At 29.1% G+C, this 18,842-nt stretch overlaps 3 protein-coding genes across 3 annotated transcripts; 2 read left to right on the forward strand and 1 right to left on the reverse strand.

The window, feature by feature from the left end:
• Nucleotides 1-2,559: 2,559 nt before the first annotated feature.
• LOC105650610 (NC domain-containing protein-like protein) lies at nt 2,560-6,603 on the forward strand. The gene is made up of 2 exons (XM_012237517.4): nt 2,560-2,789; nt 5,790-6,603. Exons 1-2 carry the CDS (start codon nt 2,696-2,698, stop codon nt 6,458-6,460), a joined length of 765 nt encoding a protein of 254 aa, XP_012092907.1. The 5' UTR covers nt 2,560-2,695; the 3' UTR covers nt 6,461-6,603.
• A 2,726-nt stretch (nt 6,604-9,329) lies between these two features.
• On the reverse strand, nt 9,330-9,731 carry LOC105650609 (protein CYSTEINE-RICH TRANSMEMBRANE MODULE 9). Its single transcript, XM_037639803.2, has 2 exons — nt 9,543-9,731; nt 9,330-9,472 (listed from the first exon to the last, which is right to left on the reverse strand). Exons 1-2 carry the CDS (start codon nt 9,562-9,564, stop codon nt 9,330-9,332), a joined length of 165 nt encoding a protein of 54 aa, XP_037495731.1. The 5' UTR covers nt 9,565-9,731.
• Nucleotides 9,732-14,957: 5,226 nt separating this feature from the next.
• SOB5 (suppressor of phytochrome b 5) lies at nt 14,958-16,256 on the forward strand. Its single transcript, XM_089721854.1, has one exon. The coding sequence runs from the start codon at nt 15,584-15,586 to the stop codon at nt 16,043-16,045; it is 462 nt and encodes a 153-aa protein (XP_089577980.1). The 5' UTR covers nt 14,958-15,583; the 3' UTR covers nt 16,046-16,256.
• Nucleotides 16,257-18,842: the final 2,586 nt, after the last annotated feature.

Raw genomic sequence — 18,842 nt, forward strand, 5'->3', positions numbered from 1 at the left:
TATGTTAAAAGTCCTCTAACATTCCATTTTATATTTAATGCACTTTAACTATTAGATTAAGGTTGTGCTCGAAAGTCAAAACGCTAAATGCTATTTTTCATAATGTCGTTAACATTGAATTTGAATTGCCTTTTAAAAGTTAATGTAACATTCTATGAAAAGTTAATCAATGTAACATTTAGTTTTTAGTATTTCATAAAAAGCTATTCGAACAGTTATATCAAAACAGTTAACAGTTATAAAAAATAATACGCATTCAAAATAGTTATTATTTTGCATTTAATAATATAGAATTTCCAAATTCCCTTCATAAGAAAAAAGGGCAAAAACGCGTGGAGACGAAAGAGAAAGGCGTCTTGTGGGGTATGAAACGTTCGCGTTCATCTTTGATTTTTGATTTGAGCCATAGACACGAGCGACAGAGTGTGATTGCTAGCTGGCTCTCCTTGTCTTATTTGTATCATTGACTTTGACTTACTCAAGTGACGCAGCTTTTAAAATCACTATTCAAAACTCACTCACGCAGACATTTTCCAAATAAAAATGTTTGCCTAGGCTTTGCGAAAACAAATACGAAATATGGTACGTTACTATGTTTTAAGACGGTGTCGTATGTAATCCTTCCATCCCTACAGTATAAGTCTAGAAGCATACAATACAAGGGACCTCATACAATACAATGGGAAACCATAGTGGAAAGCATTCTAGGTAGCTAATTGACAAAATTAGAAGAACAAGAGTGCTATAGTGGAATGCATGAAAAGTTTTGGAGGTTCTGCCATTTGTATTTTTATTATAGGTTGAATTATTTTTTAGTCCTTGTATTATAACATATTACACTAATTAAAACTTTTATCTTTAAAATTTAATTTAAGAGTCTTTGTATTTCATAACCAAGTTCAACTAGTTAGTATATTTTTTCCACTAAACAATTATTAATAACTCAAAAAAAATTCAACAAATGCATATATGTTTTTGAAAATTACCTTTATTTATTATTTTTCTTATTCTTCATCCATCTTTATTTTTTTCTTAACCTTCTAGTTGAAAAATTAAAAAATTAATAAAAATACTGTTATAAATAGAAGGTGATAAAGTGTAAGAATTATAATTATTTTTTAAAAAAATAGAGATCTTAACTGATATAATATCTCGAGCTAAAAGGTAAAATTAAAATTTCAAAATAATTTAATATAAAAATTTAAGCTCAATACATAAAATGACACATAAACTTTACAAAAATAATTAAATAGCATCCTCAATTTTTAAATTGATTAATTAAATCTTTCAACTATTAAAATTACATCTATTAACGCTTCAATCTATAATGTTTATTATATTCAATTACTAAATATATGTTAAATAAGTGCAAGATTTTACATATTTTTTTATAAATTATTAAAAAATAAATTTATATATTTTTAATCATTTAATAAATGTTCAACGTACACTTTGCAACTTAAACTCTACAACAGATATAATATTATAAATTAAAATATTCAAGATGTATAATTTTACTAGTTGAATAATTTAATAGGCCATGTAAACGTTAAAGTTACTACCAAACTTTTCTTATAAAATATCGATGAAAATTTTATATATTTGGCTAGAAATTTAATATAAAGATGCCATAATTGGATAGAGCTAAAGTATGGATACTATTAAGTTAATTTTGGAAAGTACAACTATTAATTAATATATTTAGCTATAATAAAGGATTAAATAGTAACTCACCTTTTAAAGAAATAACTATTTAATTTTTTAAACTTGATCATTATATTTCCTATCATTTCTTATTGGTGTTGAAGTTTTGCTCCATTAAGTCCTTTATCTAAAAATATCATTTTTATTGTTAATTAGGAGACTAAATAATTTAATAGCAAATGCGAGAAACTAAATAGTAACACTATATTAAATATGAACGATAAAATAATTGAATGCTAAATAGTAATTAATCTATAAAATGACACTATTTGGATTTAAGAACTAATTATAGTTCAATAGAATTGAATTTTAGGGACTAATCAGTATATTTAGCAAATAAGAGAGATAAAATTATAATTATAACAAATCTAGAAGGACAACATGATTATTTGTTCTCAATATATAGCATGTTTTCCTAAAATGTGACATTTTTTTTTTTATAAACCTTCACTTGGCCCTCCATTTGGCATTTCTTCCTCTTTTATTTATTATCATAATAATTATTCTCAATTACTTCTCATTAAAACATATACTTTGAGAAAATGAAATAATTATTTTTATCATAATATTGATTTTTTATTGATTATTATAATTTAAATTAAAACATAAATTTACAAGATATTTTGCTATATTTATTACATTAAATTTTGAATATCCCAAATTATAAAATTATTTATTTACAAATAAATTTTATATAAATATTGATCAACAAAAATTAAAATGTTAAAATTGAATAATAATATTAAATATTTATTAGCACAATCAAGTGGCTAGTTACGAGGAAATCTGGATTACTTATAATTAGGCAGCGGAAGCAGCACGCGACTTAGCGGTTGCTCTTTGCAAGGAAAGGAGAGAAGTGCGATCCCATTCCATTCCACAGCCTTAAAGGCGAAGGAATCGCTTCATTTTCGTCTCTTTGACTCTCTCTTTAAGCTTCTCTTCTCTTTGTAAAATTAATCAACCGAAAAAGAAGATAATTTAGAGAAAAATGGGACTTTTATCTAATAAGATCGGAAGAGATGAGCTGAAGCCAGGAGATCACGTATACTCTTGGAGGCTCGTTTATGTATACGCCCATCACGGTCTGTATCTATATTTCCATTTTTCATTTTTTCTTATTTAAGTCTAAAACCTTTGCAATATTTAATTTTGATCTCTACTTGTTCGGCATTTTGATTTCAATTTAGCATTCTACAGTCTGGTATGGTAGTGTGGTGTCAAATTTATCTTTTAGTGTGCTGTCAAATTATTCCTCATTGAAATTTGAGTTCGTATTTTGTAGTTTATAGCATTTTTTATGGGATTTTGATTGTGAAACTAATTATGGAGACCCATTATGCTGATTGGTGAAGTATCTTCAGTATTCTGTTTGTTTCCCGCATTACATTGGTGTAGTGAAGTTTGAATATTGGAGTATAATGGTTGAGAATTTGATGAGAGTTATAGATTTGCAAGAGCAGTTGCATTTCTATAATCCAATTAAGGTGGATTATATTAAAGATCATCTCTTTTCAATTTCTAATTGGTTGCGAGCAATTATCTTACTCTTATATCTCTATCTTTGTTTATTTGAAATTGCGATAGAATCATCTTGCTTCTTTTAATATATTTAGGCATGTAGTTGGCTGCCCACTACATACCCCCCACACGAGTGCAAAGGCATCCATTAGGTGATGGTTGGTCAGGGAGAAGGAACAAGATTGTATTTGAATTTGGATCAGAATAGATGAGAATTCTTTTCGAATTCTGTTTAATTTGGCAAATTATCATTAGTATTCGATTTACTTTTGTTACTGACATTAGTGTGCTAAACTTTGAATGCTGGAGTTTAATGGTTGAGAATTTGATGAGACACATAGATTCATCTATAATCCAGTTGATGGAGTATATTATAGATATTTTCTTTTCGATTTCTGATTGGTTGGGAGCAGTTCTCTATTCTTATAAACTCTGTCTTTGTTTATTTCCAAATTGTGATCGAAATATCTTCCTTTCTTTCATTATATTCAGGCATGTTTATGTAAAAATGTACTGTCCGAGTTCTTTGATTAAGATGCTCCCCTCATAGGAAGTAGACCAGACCTGTTTGGAAAATAGTTAGAAACATTATTTCATGGATGGTTTATGGAGAAAGAACAGGATTTTGTATGAATTTGGATCAGAATAATTTGTAATAGTAATTAATGTGTTTAATATGATCCGATCTATATATTTGACTGATACTTAAAAAAAGAAACCATCTCTAGTTTTGAATTTAAGTAATGGACTAGAAAATTAGGCCTTGTTGGTTTATGCTAGGAAACGTGATTCGGTTTACTGCATAATAAGTTACTGCATAAAATTCACGATTTGTGGGCTGCAGGGTGCAGGCTAATAGATTGGACTTGTATCACTTCATTTTGGTTTTTAACATTGTTGGTCATGTATATTCAATTCATGCTATTGAATTCTATTTTAGGATTTTATCATTAAATTGAATAACCACTAAGTACAAACCTATTGCTATGAATGTATCTTATCGCTGTGAATAAAAAATATTTTAAATTTTGAAATCTCAACCGTCTATTTCAATATGGATGAAATTAAAATGATTTTTTAAGTTTAACCAGTAGGGGAGGATCTCAGTCTGATGGGTTAGGAAGGTGTAGGGTTAGTCATGTTTCGATTGATTCAAAATTTTATTTGAACGCACACCTTTTCTATGCTCATTTTTGAGTGCTAACTTTAATTTCTTTATTAATTCTTTATTGGGTCTCTAGATGGAAGTTCCTCCCTTCCCATTCTGTTTGTTAATGAGAAACTACAAAAAGCAGCCAGATATAGTTTAAGCTTCAGTTGTAAATCACTATGATAAATGATGAATGTATGAAATTCTCAAAACCACGACCCATCATTATTGTCTCAGTATACCAGTTTGGTATCAATAATATAAAGAAAAGAAAATCTACATTGATGTTGTTTAAGTGGAAGTCAGAAATGTTTTGAGTTTAAATTCTCACAAGTGGCTTTGCTGAATTCAAAGTTTTAATCTCTTTGCGATCTCAGTTTTCTTATGGTTTTAATGGTTTATTATGTTGCAAGTTTCCTAATTGTAGATAATTCTGATGAGGATTCTTTGGATTGTTTGTGACATAAAATTGTGATAAACTTAGTTGTCAGTGTGAATTTGTAAGATCATAAGAACTAGGAGTTACTAATACAGAAAACATTTTGGTAAGGAGATGGTGTGAAGATCCAATCAAGAAATTTGCTCAAGTGCCATAGTTGATTTGAGGAAAGCCCTTCTTGCAGTAACGGTGCATTCCCCACTTTGCTTAGTAAAGTAGGAAATGTGATGCAGGAGCATCCAAATCAAACTGGGAAGTTTTTTAGTTTTCCTTTTTGAATTAAGGTGTTCCTATATAGCATGTATTCAGTTAATTAATTAGAAAACATTTTGGGTTTCCTTCTTTATTCATATATAATCATATTTTGTTCTAACTAATATAAATAGAATGACAACATTTAGTTTATGTTTGTGCTTGGAGCAACTTTAGCTAACCAAACAGATTATTTGATGGAAGTTTCCCATGGGGTTGAAATATACCTCCAAGCAACATTTCTAATTAATAGAAAGCTTTTGTAAATAAGTAAAAGTCTGTGCTGAACCAACTTTGCTTGCTCAGAGAAAGGATAAATTATTTGAATGCGTTGTGATGTCGTTTGCTCTTGCAAAAGTTCCAAGCACGTGGTATTCTAAAGAGGAATTTAGGCGAAGTGATCTTCTTCTTATGGTTGATATACCTAAAATATTTTCTTGTTGGAGCTAAGTTCTTTTCAAACCCGAGGAGAATGATGCTGAGTTCTTCTGGTTGATATTATTGGAAAAATTATAATCATGCATTTCAAAGTTTTTTATTTCATTTTATTGATATCTGCAATTTAGCAATTGTACATCACAAGTTTGTTTACACTTTTGTTGGAGATGTATTACATAAGTAACTTGCTGTCCATGTATGTATGTTCAGCATCTAGTGATGCAATTGTCAACAATAACAATGAAATTTTCCACCATGACTAACTTGTATCTGATTTCACTCTAGGGATATATGTTGGGGATGGAAAGGTTATCCACTTCACTCGTGGAGCAGGTCAGGAAATTGGGACAGGCACTGTGTTAGACCGTATTATTTTCAGCTCTTCTCCCTCTCATCCTTCAGACAATCCATGCCCGAACTGCGGTGATCAATCAAGACTTGATGGTGTTATCTCATCCTGTATAGACTGTTTCCTTGCGGGTGGGAATTTGTACCTCTTTGAATATGGTGTCTCTCCAGCCTTCTTTCTTGCCAAAGCTAGAGGAGGGACCTGCACCCTTGCTGCTTCTGATCCACCCGAAGATGTCCTGCATCGGGCTTTTCTCCTACTGGAAAAAGGTTTTGGTGTCTATCACATCTTCAAGAACAACTGTGAGGATTTTGCAATATACTGTAAGACAGGCCTACTCATATTCACAAGCATCAGCGTTGGTCGGAGTGGGCAGGCAGCATCCTTTTTAGCTGCTGCCAATGCTATTATTTCTTCACCACTTCGATTTTTAACGACCAGTGTTAGTGGGTTGGCAGCTGTTAGTTGTGGTATGTATTGTGTTAGCCGGTTTATTTCTGACATTGGAATACGTCGAGATGTGACCAAAGTGTCTGTTGAGAGACTCGTTTCTCAATCCAGTTTAGAAGAGCTGGACATTGCAGCCGATGCAGCTAAGGATAAGTAATCTTATTTTACCAACAGCAAATTATGTGGATCAAAAAAGAAATATATCTATCTGGTTGATATTTGTGACTGTAAGTGCAGAAAACTTGTTTAATGTTTGTTGTACAATGCTTCTAACAATGTGTTATTCTTATTTGTTGGCCACACAGTTTATTTGTTTATAGGGAGTGATTTGCTTAGACTGGGTTCATGGCTCCACTTATGAATCAAACCAATAAAAATATGAATTTTTGTTGAAACGAGAGTATTTTTGACCATGTATTAGGGGAAAAAAATGATTAAATAAGAATAATTTTTAAAAAAATTTCTATTTTCATTGATTTGATTCATTGGTAAATCAAATGGAGCCAGTCTAGCCAAATATAATCTAAATAATCTTAAACTACTCATGGCAAGTATAATCCTAAATCTAACAATTTGTTGTTGTACTTTAAACGATATTTATTAATGTATATAGTTCATTTAAAAATTATAGGATTTAGTTTAGCAATACTAAATTTTGCAAATTGAATTTATAACAGTTGATAAAAAATGAATGTTTTTAATTTTAGCAAATATAAAAAGTATGAATCTCAAATGAATCTAATGAAATTTTCTAAGTTTATTTATACCAAACAAGAATAGAATTTGATTCTAAAGCTAGTGCATGATTCATCAACTGAAATGTAATTTAATTTCATCAACCTTAGAATATTTGCTCTCTATAGAATCTTAATTTGGGTACGTGAATCTATTGCAAAATTTGTAATAAAAATGACCCATTACCTCCATAATAATTTATGGCTTTCGCTTTTAAATGGTTAAATAATTTACCTAACCATTTAAATAAGAAAAATAAATTGACAATTAGAAGTAAAATAATCGAGGGAGCTCAGAATTATTATTAGGATGAAGTTTCCATCGCATACTATTCTTTTTTTAAAAAAAATAAAATAAATATTTGGTATCCAAAATTTATTTACCCGATTAATTTAGATTTGCAACAGACAAACCTACGAAAAGGGTGAAATATTTTCTCCCGAGTATTTAAAGAGGCTTTTTAAACTTAAAGACCCCTCGCTTATATTGGTTTGGCATCTTTAAATATGTGAAAAGCATATATGCAAGTTAGTTAAAATATGATCAAATCTAGGAAATGGTGTAGGAATCTTCTGTATAGAAAATGGAGGAGAAATAGAATCTTCTGTGCAGAAAATGGATGAGAAATGGGAAGGAAGGATGCTTTGGAATCCAGGCACAGTAGACAAGCACATGTGAAATGTTGGTTTGGCAACACCCATTAAGAAGGAAAAGAAAAAGATCGATCATCACACACTTTATCTTTTTTCCACTCATTTTTCCATTGCGGGAATATGAATATTAGGCTCCAACTTTCCCAGAAGCTAGAGGATTCTAGTTTATCCAAAAACTCTAAATTACTATAATATTTTTCACACAGAACACCGATTCCTAAAACCATGTGACCTATATTCTTTAAAAGGAGGAAAGCTTACATGGAAACTACTATATAAGAGCATTACAGGTGGTATAAAGCTCGTCATACCATTAATTCTAGTACTACTACACAGTAGATAGAGGTTGAAGAAGAGAGATATGCGACCCACAGGAAGAGGCAATTCTACAGAGAGCTCAAGTAGCAGTATTCTTAAGCAATGGAGCTCACCCCTTCCATATGTATTTGTAGGTTTAGTAATAATCTTAGGGCTCATGTCTATTGCTTTGGTCATTCTTGCTTGCTCTAATTACAAGTCATCGAGTTTGTTATCCAGACAAAAAGAAGAAGAGGAGCCCAAAGAGACAACAGCCACAGTAGTTGCTATGGAGCCTAAAATTGTTGTGATCATGGCCGGTGATCACCATCCAACCTATGTGGCTAAACCTTCTGCTCTAAATTGCCATAACCTTTCTAGTTAGATAGAAAAATAGACATTTGTCTTAAAATATTCACATGGATGGTTTTAGACTTCTGTGTTTCTTGCCTGAGAAATTCTTAGGTATTGAGTTTTCTGATTTTAAGCTAATCTTTAGAAATATAATAACAAAGTTGATTAATTATAGTTAGAAAAGAGATGTACTATATGTAAGAAAGTTTATATAGTCTTTTGTGTACAAAATTATGTAAATGTATGAGATATAGATTTATACTTCGTGTATTTATATTTTGATAACGTATAACTTTTAACATTTTAATTAAAATTTTTTGACAATATACTCGTTGTTTTTTCCTTCGAATTTAACTAATTAAATAATTAATATCTTTTATCTTTTTCTCCGGATTTAATCAATTAAACAATTAATGTCATTTTTTATCATTTTAAATTAAACAATTATTGATAATAAAATAATTAACAGCTATTAAAACGAGTAGAACACTTCTAAAAGGCACAAGTTGTGCTTGACACAATTTCTTTAAATTAACTATAATAATCTTAATATAATAACTATGACTTCAGCAACGCTCTACAACATCGTATCACTAACAGTAAAATAGAAACATAGTTTAAATTTTTTCTGATATTGTCATCTTTTCACCACATTGTACTGTAGTTGTGCTGGCACATACTGTGCCAAAAGTATTTATTGAAACAATGAATATTACTGAACAGACTCTATAAATAACATATCTATAATATATGCATGTATGCGTCTGCACAAACATAAAAATAAAGGTATACATCGGAAGAATTGGAAGTAAAGTACATATGTGGGTTAGCAATAAACCCTCAAAAGCAAGCATCCAGACAGCAGTAGCAACACCAGCCAGCACAACTACATAGAAAAAACATTATTTCATTAGCAGAATAAAAATTTTTGTGTGAAATGATTCTTTTTGTATGTAAATAATTACATATAGCAGAAAGAGAGAGATATTACCATCCCCTCCAAAACCCATCTCCCTTGGACTTAGTTTGGCTTGGAGAATGAGGAGGAGAGTGATTACCATTTTTTGTTGGATAATTTGCTGGTGATGGAGCTACATATGGATTTGGAGAGGTTGCAGGAGGATATGAATCTGCATAATTAAATATATAAACTTATATCCCTTTGTTTGATGTAAAATGATTCAAATTTAAAAAAAATACCTGCTTGAGTTTGGCTGCTCATTCTTGAAAATCAGAGCTCTTGACACAAGAAATTAAGGAATAATGTAGATTAGTGGAAAAGAGAGGAGATGAGAGGTTAAGAGATTTTTAATTTTACAGCAGACATAAAAATGGAGAAGATGTAGTGGAGTGGTTGTATTGTATTTGCTGTAGCTACTCCAATAATACAATACAGTGTTGTTTTCCTTATTACTGTTTCTTTTTTTTTAATTATTATTTAAAGAAAAGGTTACAGGATAGAATTGATTTTGACCCTTAAACTTTTTTTTTTTTTTTAATTTCATTAGGTCCAAAATAAAATTTTAAATTATTTTAGGACAAAAATATTATATAATATCTATTCTAAGAAGAGATATGTTACAAGATGACATCATTTGTGGGGTGGGTGGGGATGATGAGCCTTCCAGGAAGTTTCTTTAACTAGATCGGTATCGATGATCCAAAGTTTTTATATATTAATTAAAATTCAAGAGAACTTTAAAACCAAACACATTGCTTTTCTCTTTATAGATATTAAAAAAAAAAAAAAAAAAAGAGTAATTTAGAGTATTTTTCAAAATTGAAAACTTTCTGAATAGCCTAATGGACTCCAAAATAATTTTAAAGTAAAAATATTAGAATTGTAAATGGGCTAAGTCGAGTTCAAACTTGACTCATTTCAAAATAGTTAAGCTCAAACTTAGCTCGAGTGGATTTAATTGGTTTTATTTATTGAGCTAATTTATGAGTACGACTTAGCTCGACAAAATTGATTTACGAGCTAATGAGCTAGGCTTAAATTTGGCTCAATAAGTTTATGAATGAATTTGAGTAAATTTTTATCGAGTTGAGTTTTGAATAGCTCACAAATATTTTAATAGTTATATTAAAATATTCATATTAATATGCAATCAAGAAATATCTATATAATTTTATTAATTAACAGAAATATTTTTTTATAGCACTAAATCGCAAATTGAACTGTGACAGACCATTTTATTATTGTTTGATTTGATTAAATGATTTGATTTAATTTTGCTTATTATGTCCAACTTAAAAAATTCGGGAAAACGCTAATATTATGTCCAATCCAGCTTAATTAAACTCAGTCGAGAACGTGGTTAACAAAAAATAAGCCAAGCCTTCGAGCAAAACCCATTGTCCAAATTTAAGTGGATCTTTGGCCCATCTCAGGCTCTTTTGCTTAAAATGATAATATAATAAATAAATAAATTAAAAGGGTGATTATTTTCAGTACCTATAATTTAATAAAATTTTTTAGATACATCGGAGATCCAATGGACTGAAATAGGACTAGTCCTCCCTTTCGAATAACATTCACTAAATGGGAGATAACTTTTGTAGTGTAAAATACTCGAACTTAAAACCTCTCATTCCTTGCATCTTTAACATAAGGTAAGAATACCAAACAACCGCACTTAATTGATATAATTTAATAAAATTTATAAGCTAGAATTTTCATTTTTAGAATAACTAAATAATCCATTTATTTTATAAAATTTAATGGGGGATAAATTTATCGTTGTTATATGAAAGTGGAGCTCATAACACCATCACTCGATAAAAATTAAAAAAAATTAACAAAAGGATTATTTAGTTGAAAAACAAGAAAAGAAATTGCAAGATCCAATTGAATTTTAAAAATAGAAATCTTGAATTTTTAATTTTACCAAATTATAGAAACTAATAGAATTTTTTTCAATTTTTATATTTATATTTTTTATTCTTAAGAAAATATTATAATGCACTCATATTATATTTTTTTATAAATAAATTATCAATTTTATTCAAAACATTTATATATTACATTTCATAAATATCCCCAAATATGAAATTGGCTTTGCTATTGTGTTTTAGAGTTTGCTTTTCCTTGTTGTTTAGATATTTTTGGCTTCTCTAGTTTTTCACATCTCTTGCATGACGGTGGAATACACAAATTCACCTCTAAACTTTACAATTTTCACCTTGTGACATTTAGAATTTTACAAATGACCTATCGTACACTTAAAATTATAAATTTTAATAATATTACACACCTTTAGATATTAATATTAATAATTTTTAAGATTTTTTATTTACATCTGCAAAATATCAACTTGATATGTTGTTAACACGACTTTTAGAATAATAATTGTCGTAAATTTTAATTTGTTAATGAGTATTTAATTGAATCTATAAATTGAAGTGTTCAATAAAATAATTTAAAATTTTTAAATATTTAATAGGTATAATTTTATAAATTGAAATGTTTAATAAATGTAAATAAAAGCTAAGAGTGTCACATAATTAAAATAATAAAGTTTATAAGTAAATTTATGTAATCCGCCCTTGCATAATGTATAAAAAAAATTATTCTTTTTTAAAAGAATTATTAAGAGTGTCGTACATACATATTCCATTCAAAGAGACGTCCGTGGTGTAGCAGATCATCAATTATGATATTGTCCCGTCGTTTTGGTTTTTTTAACATTTTAATGGGCATAATATTAATTTCTTTTTCTTCTTTTTACGCTTATATATGAAAATAAAATACAAAAAGCCTAAAGCAATAGAATCAGATCTCCAGCTTAGAGAAAGTTGTCCTATTAGCACAAAACGACATGTTGGATCCTCACGTGGGGGCCAAGAGAGAGGGGAACGTCACGGTTGGGATAATACCAAACGACAAGTAACAAGAATAATTGATGGGCCAACGATGTCGGTTGAGAGAGCAGAAGAGGGCATATAGCAAGTGGGGAACAGCCCAATTCGTGCTTACTACAATGGGGACATGGAGTGCCCCAAACCTAATTCTCTAATTAAGTTCGTTTTGTTCCTTTATCTTAAGGGCTCCACCTTTTTGATTGGTCAATTATTTCTGCTTAATTACAGCTAATATTTCTCTTTTCACTTTCATGTTCAAATAGTTTTTAATAACGATAAAAAATTTGTATAATTTAAAGTGTTATAAAGTTAAAGTTGTAAAATTTAAAAGTGAATTTATATATTCAGTCGATCATTATATTCTATTTCTTTATCATGTCATGTCAATTTTGTGCATTATAACACGTAATTTGACTTAAAAAAAGTTTCACGAGTTGATGTGGATGAACACGCGAGCATGAAGAGATAAAACTCATATGCTAATTTTGTTTCACCGTGCTTTGACCTTTTTCAACTGATCAATTTTATATGTTCAAGAATATATGTAGATGCATTATTTTTGAGTTTGAATTATACACATGACCGGTCGTATTCTAGATTTTAAGAATTACTATATTCCATTTTAGATTTTAAGAATTAATCTATCCTATTTTTTTATTATTTTGTGTCAATTTCAAATATCATAATATTTTATTGGATTATAAAAAAATAAATTTTATGACATGCACTGGCATATCTAGAAAAGAAAATTAAAAGGAACAAAAAATTTTTCAAAAATTAGAAGTAAAATAAAAAAAAAAACAGTATTTTATGTGGTAAATTTTAAAAATTTCATAATTTTAGGGGGGTGAATTTAAGAAAATTTTTGGGCTATGGGTGGGGCCTCCCCTGGCCCCAACCTGATGTCACCGCTGATGAGATGAAAAGATATTAGACTTGCTGTAGAGTAGAGGGAAGTAATTGCACATGTTAGAAACATGCATGTAAAGAAAAAAAAAATTAATATGCTAATTTTCTTTTCACCATGCCTTTATCCTTTTTCCTATTATTGATTTGACACTGTAAAAAAATAGACAAGTTATTTTAAAGTTTGAATTACAACCATGACATGCTGTACCCTATTTTTTAAAAATTATTTTATTCAATGTCTCTGTTATGTCACATATATTGATTTCATGCACCGTAGCATTTAATTGATTTTACATAAAGTTTTTCGTACTGTGGTAGATAAAACTTGATACAGGTAAAATCAATTGCCCATGTTAAAAACAACATGCATGAAGAAGTTAAAGTTGAGACGAAAGCTTTGAAAATTAAGGTTATTAATTAATTAATTAATTAATTAATTAATTATAGAGTGTCCATTTTGGTCTACCAAAGTTAAAGTTGAACAATTTGTTTATTAAAAAAAAAAAAAAAGAAAAAAAGAAAAGTGGTCTTTGCTTTGAAACATTGCACTTTGCTTAGTAAATCATATCATTGATGTGAAGTCTTAAAGTAAATCATATCTCAAATAAGATTACATTTTGCATTAAAAGAATCAAAAAAGTAGGCAAGATGGCTTAATTAACTTGAGTATTTTCATTTTTGACAAGCAAAAATCATATATTACCACCTAAAGAAGAAGAGGACGAAGAAGAAGTAATTAAATGTTACCGAGAAAAAAAAACAAGAAAGAAAAAATTAAATCACTTCAGAAATGAATGCAGAAGTAAATTCTGGGAGTTGTCTGTCTGATCAAATATTAATTAACTTGTCGAAAATTGAATCCATTTCTACCTGTGATTTCTTTAACAAATGAGCAAATAAGGAGTTTTCCATATTGGATATCAGCGCAGCGATAAATTCTAAAATTGATTAATAATTTATAATATCAAAAATAATAACGGAAAAAACAATCAAAATAATATTAATATAAAATATCAAATAATATTGTATTAATAAGAAGCAAACTTTCACAAATGTTAAAGAAAGAATTACTTACTTGCTTTTTGGCTTGGTTTTTGCTTGGTTCTTATAAATGAGGTGAGAGGTGGTATTTATAGGCATTTCTACCTCCTCAATGTACGACTATGATTTACTTACAAAAATGTATGGTGAAGATTACATGGAGAATTCTAGAGTAGGTGAGATATTTTTATTAAAATATCTTGTGAGTAGTATTTTAGAATGTCCTAAGTATTTATACACTATATAGGTTTGGAGCATCCGTTTTTTAGCTTAATTTATTGTGATAGCCAATTTTAACAATTGTCTTTTCTAAATTAATCGGTGATATTTTATTAGTCCAGTGACAGCGTGAGTTAGACCTCTTGGCTCAAGAGTACTTTTTAGCTGTTGCACCAAAATTTCATTGGTGGGTTACTGCAAACTTACCCCTATTTCATTTATATCTTGCATTTAATACAAGATTAGATTGATGACTAACTCTACTAACTAGAAATAATATAATTATATATACAGAAGTTATAAATGTTTCTATTTTTCCTTCTAAGGACATATAAGAGAAGAGCACAAGTGCTGGAAGCTAGCTATATATACTGTGACAAGTTTCACACATATATAGGCTAAAAGCTGTAAGTGTACTAAAACTCCAGTTGGCTTCTTTGCAATATTTACAAATTTTTTTTTAAATAAAAGAATAATAAAAGGAAAAGCCTGTTCACTTTTTAATGCAGGACAAAATATATAAAGGTATGTCAAAGCTATATGAGGCAGTGAAGAGGGTCCTCCTTGTAGCCTATTTAAAACATGTGTCTTATATTCTCTCCATAGTTCTTGTTTTTGTTAAGACTGAACCATTCTGTCCCCTTTGCATTTAAAGCTATCGCCTGTTTTTATTAATGACCTATTCAGAAAGAATTAAAGATTGGATTGTTATTGAGAAACCCAATTTAAGACCTAGTGAACAACTCATGTCCTTTCAAATTCAAGAAAACTTTGGTATTTATGCCTTTTGTAAAGATTTGAGATTTCACTTTCTTTGACAGCTTCTAGCTGTATCTCTGCAGCCGATTCAAGTCAGAAAGCTAGATTTAATAAATGGGTTTTTGTTTTTATTTTATTTTTATTGTGTTTAGATTTCTCCATGTATAGCTTGTGACTTACTAATTACTTACCCGGCCATTAAAGATAAAGTGGCTCTTTTTTTGTTGTTTTCGAATTTGAGAGAGATCGGTATATCTGTTCTTTTTGTTTCTTGCTCTGAAATTATATACCTATAACTCTTTCTTTCTTTTTTTTTTTTTTTTTTAAACTAATATAAATCCTATTTAAGAACCCCCAAAATCTTTCTTTTCTTTCGTTCCTTATAAAACTTTCTGCCCTTTCTCCTTGTTCTTGTTTCTTGTTTTCTTGCTTTCTCGTTGGTAACAGTAATGGGGTCTTCCCAATTCTTTGGAGGAAAAGAAGAATGTCACAGCAGTGAATCTGGATGGACTATGTATCTTGGCTCGTGGGTTCAAGATGATGGTGATGATGATGATGGTGACAACAACGATAATGATCATCATGGAGGAAATTACGGTAAAAATAAGAATAATTACTATCAAGAAGATGATAGTGATGATTCTATGGCTTCTGATGCTTCTTCTGGTCCAAGTCATCAAGTCAAGAACGAAGATGAAGATGATGATGACGACCACAACGGAAAATATCATTCTGAGAGGAAAAATAACAAAGAGAAGCAAAAGACTGAAAGGATTAGGAAAAAGAATGGGAAAGAAGCAGAAGTGGAATCCATGGCAAGAAAAGCTGACAATAACAACTATTTTCCTGCTCAAAGTTGTTCCAAGCAGAAGGTAAAAAAAAGCATCAGCTGGATGGGAAAAAGAAAATAATTATTTTGTTTTTGTTGTTGTTTTGGTATGTTTTGCAGGAAAAATATATATATATATATATATATATATATATATATATATAAAACTAGCTAGGCTAAAACTTATTATATATATGTGTGTGTGATTATTTTTGTTATTATGTTATGTTCCAATTACTGGTTTTAGATGTTGTAGGATTTAATTTGAATCAAGAAGTTATAGTTAATTATGAGTCCATTCTCACATATACATATATGTAAAATCTGCATGAGATAGGTATTGATTGGTATATATATATATATATATATACGTAAAAGATGAAGCTAGATTAATAATTATGTAAAATCATATTGAGAAGTACTAATAATAATAATGTTGCTCATTTTGCCTCATAAATTTGAAGTAAATATAAAATTTACCTCAAAAATAAATTTTAATTTCTATAATTACCATTCCAACTTTGCACCAAATGAATAAAAACATAATTCTTACCAAAAATCAAATAAAGCAATAATTTTTAATATTTTTAATTAATAAAAACCATTTGATTTAAAAATAAAACATCTAAAAAATATTTATTAGTTACAAGTATTAAAAAATATTGTCTTATTTTATTTTTTAGTAAAAATTGAGCTTTTTGATCATTTAATTCAAAGTTTGGATGACATTTACATTGGAAAAAATAGAGGACTATTCTTTAATGTCAAGTCAATGTTCTTTGCATTTAATTTCAGAAAAATAAAAATTTTGAGTGGTTGTCACCTACTTAATCAGATAGTCTTGTTAATCATCAATGTACAAATTTAGTTTGAATTTATAATTATAGAAAAATACTAGATTAATCAGTAATAATTAATAGTTCCATCTGCTTTGGCTTTTATAAGGAAACTTCAGTTAATAGTAAAAGCAAGAAGGAGAGGGTACAAATGACATGTACAAGACCTGAAAAGAGCAAAATCTAAATATAAGCCAACCAAATATAATTATCTGTTTTGTATAACACAATCCATCCACGTGGCAAAAAAGAAGTGGGGTAGACAGGGGTTGGACCTTTGGGACACATGGCCATGCACGTGGGGTAACGATGATTTTAGTAATTTAGCCTAGATTTTGACAATTCTCTACATGCCCTGGCCCAACAACATTCAATAATGATAAACTCTTCCCTCCTCTTGCTCTTGCATTGCATGGTAATAGAGGAAATTGTGTTTTGCTTTGGCTTGATGCGTAAATTTGCCTTCGAGATTTACACGCTTTACTCCATGTCACTCTTAAGTTTACGAAAAATATATTTATATTTCAATAATAATTATATATTTCTTATGAAAATGAAATAATTTTACATTATAGATCTTCTGTAAACTTAAGAGTGTCGTAAGGTAAATTGCGTAAATTTTAATGATAAATTAAACATTTGGCCGTTTTGCTTTATATCATAGCTTCTAGCTATCCAAAGCTTGTAACTACATGTCTAATTTTTGAAAAAAAGAAATTAAATAAATAAGCGCTCTTCTTTGCTCATTCCACAAGTTAAATACATTGCCCACTAGGCTTATTTTGTTCTAATGATATAAGTATTAGTAGACTGTATATCAAAGACAATTTTATTTATAAAGTCAAATGTTTGAAATCTAGGGTGAAATCATTCAATTTTGATAAGAAAAAACTGACTCGTTATTGAATGCAGATCAACTATCAATTGCGACAAACAAAATCGTTGGAGGTTGTAATTGACAGTGACAAGAAGGTGCTATTATTAATCTGAAGAAGACACACACAAAGCACTAGCTAGAACAATGTAACACAAAACAGCTAGTGATGGCTTCACCTAAAGAGGATGGAAGCACAAGAGATTGATAAACACATATATATACATAAAAAGAGAGGGAATTAATTAATAGTACAGGGGCATGTGACTATAATATTTATGTATGCAAATATCACTTTCATGGGTTGAAAGTGCCAAATATAATAGTGGGGGGACATGGCTTTCACATCCCAATGAATATGACAATGTCATTTTCTAATTGCAAAATGACTCTGTCGAGTCATACAAGACTTGTATATTGTATAGACTGGATTTTGGACTCAACTACTAGCTGGCTTTCTGTCATTTCCTTGCCAAACTTTTGTGAAATTGACGCATAGTACCTCAACAGATTTTTAAATAGTTTTTAATAAATATTATTTTATTATAGTGTTTTAATTAATTTTTAAAAATTAAAATAATATTTTATAAAAAATTAATTCATATAACGTTTAACTTTTAACATTTTATAAAAAGCTATTAACGTTTAACTTTTAGCATTTTTATGAAAAGTTATTAAAAATAACTAACTGCTAAACGCTATTAAAATAGCTAATTTTACCCGAAAAGACCCTTAATGTATATATACAAAAATTCCATATATTTATCGAGATATCAACATGGTTATTCTTGAAAATAAGATACCATATGCATTATCAAATTGAAATGTCAGGTCTTATGAGCGGTAATAATTATTTAAATTAAAAAATTTATAAATATTTCTAACATTTTCAAAGAAATGGCAGCCTGCAACTATGTGTATATAGAGATAACCTCAGCAAAATAATTGCTTATCAATAACTATCCTGTCTGGCAAATGTTTATTAATTTTTGTCCATTATAGTTATATGTAGTTATGAAAGAAGAGTTACTTTTCACAAACCAGAAGGGTATATTCACCCACTTTGTCAGAAAAATCAAAGCAAATATTATTAGCCCTATCTTAATTATAATTTCATAATTGCCTTTTTCTTTTAAATTATTATTATTCAATGATACATATAAATGGAG

Source organism: Jatropha curcas, chromosome 5 (genome assembly GCF_041381405.1).
Source record: "Jatropha curcas cultivar XTBG-Jc1 chromosome 5, XTBG_Jcur_1.0, whole genome shotgun sequence".
Taxonomy (NCBI): Eukaryota; Viridiplantae; Streptophyta; class Magnoliopsida; order Malpighiales; family Euphorbiaceae; genus Jatropha; species Jatropha curcas.

Coding starts and splice junctions, on each gene's coding strand:
- LOC105650610 (XM_012237517.4), top strand. CDS start 2,696: ATGGGACTTTTATCTAATAAGATCGGAAGAGATGAGCTGAAGCCAGGA. Junction 2,790..5,789: donor TTATGTATACGCCCATCACG/GTCTGTATCTAT, acceptor ATTTCACTCTAG/GGATATATGTTGGGGATGGA.
- LOC105650609 (XM_037639803.2), bottom strand. CDS start 9,564: ATGAGCAGCCAAACTCAAGCAG. Junction 9,473..9,542: donor GAGCAGCCAAACTCAAGCAG/GTATTTTTTTTA, acceptor TTAATTATGCAG/ATTCATATCCTCCTGCAACC.
- SOB5 (XM_089721854.1), top strand. CDS start 15,584: ATGGGGTCTTCCCAATTCTTTGGAGGAAAAGAAGAATGTCACAGCAGT.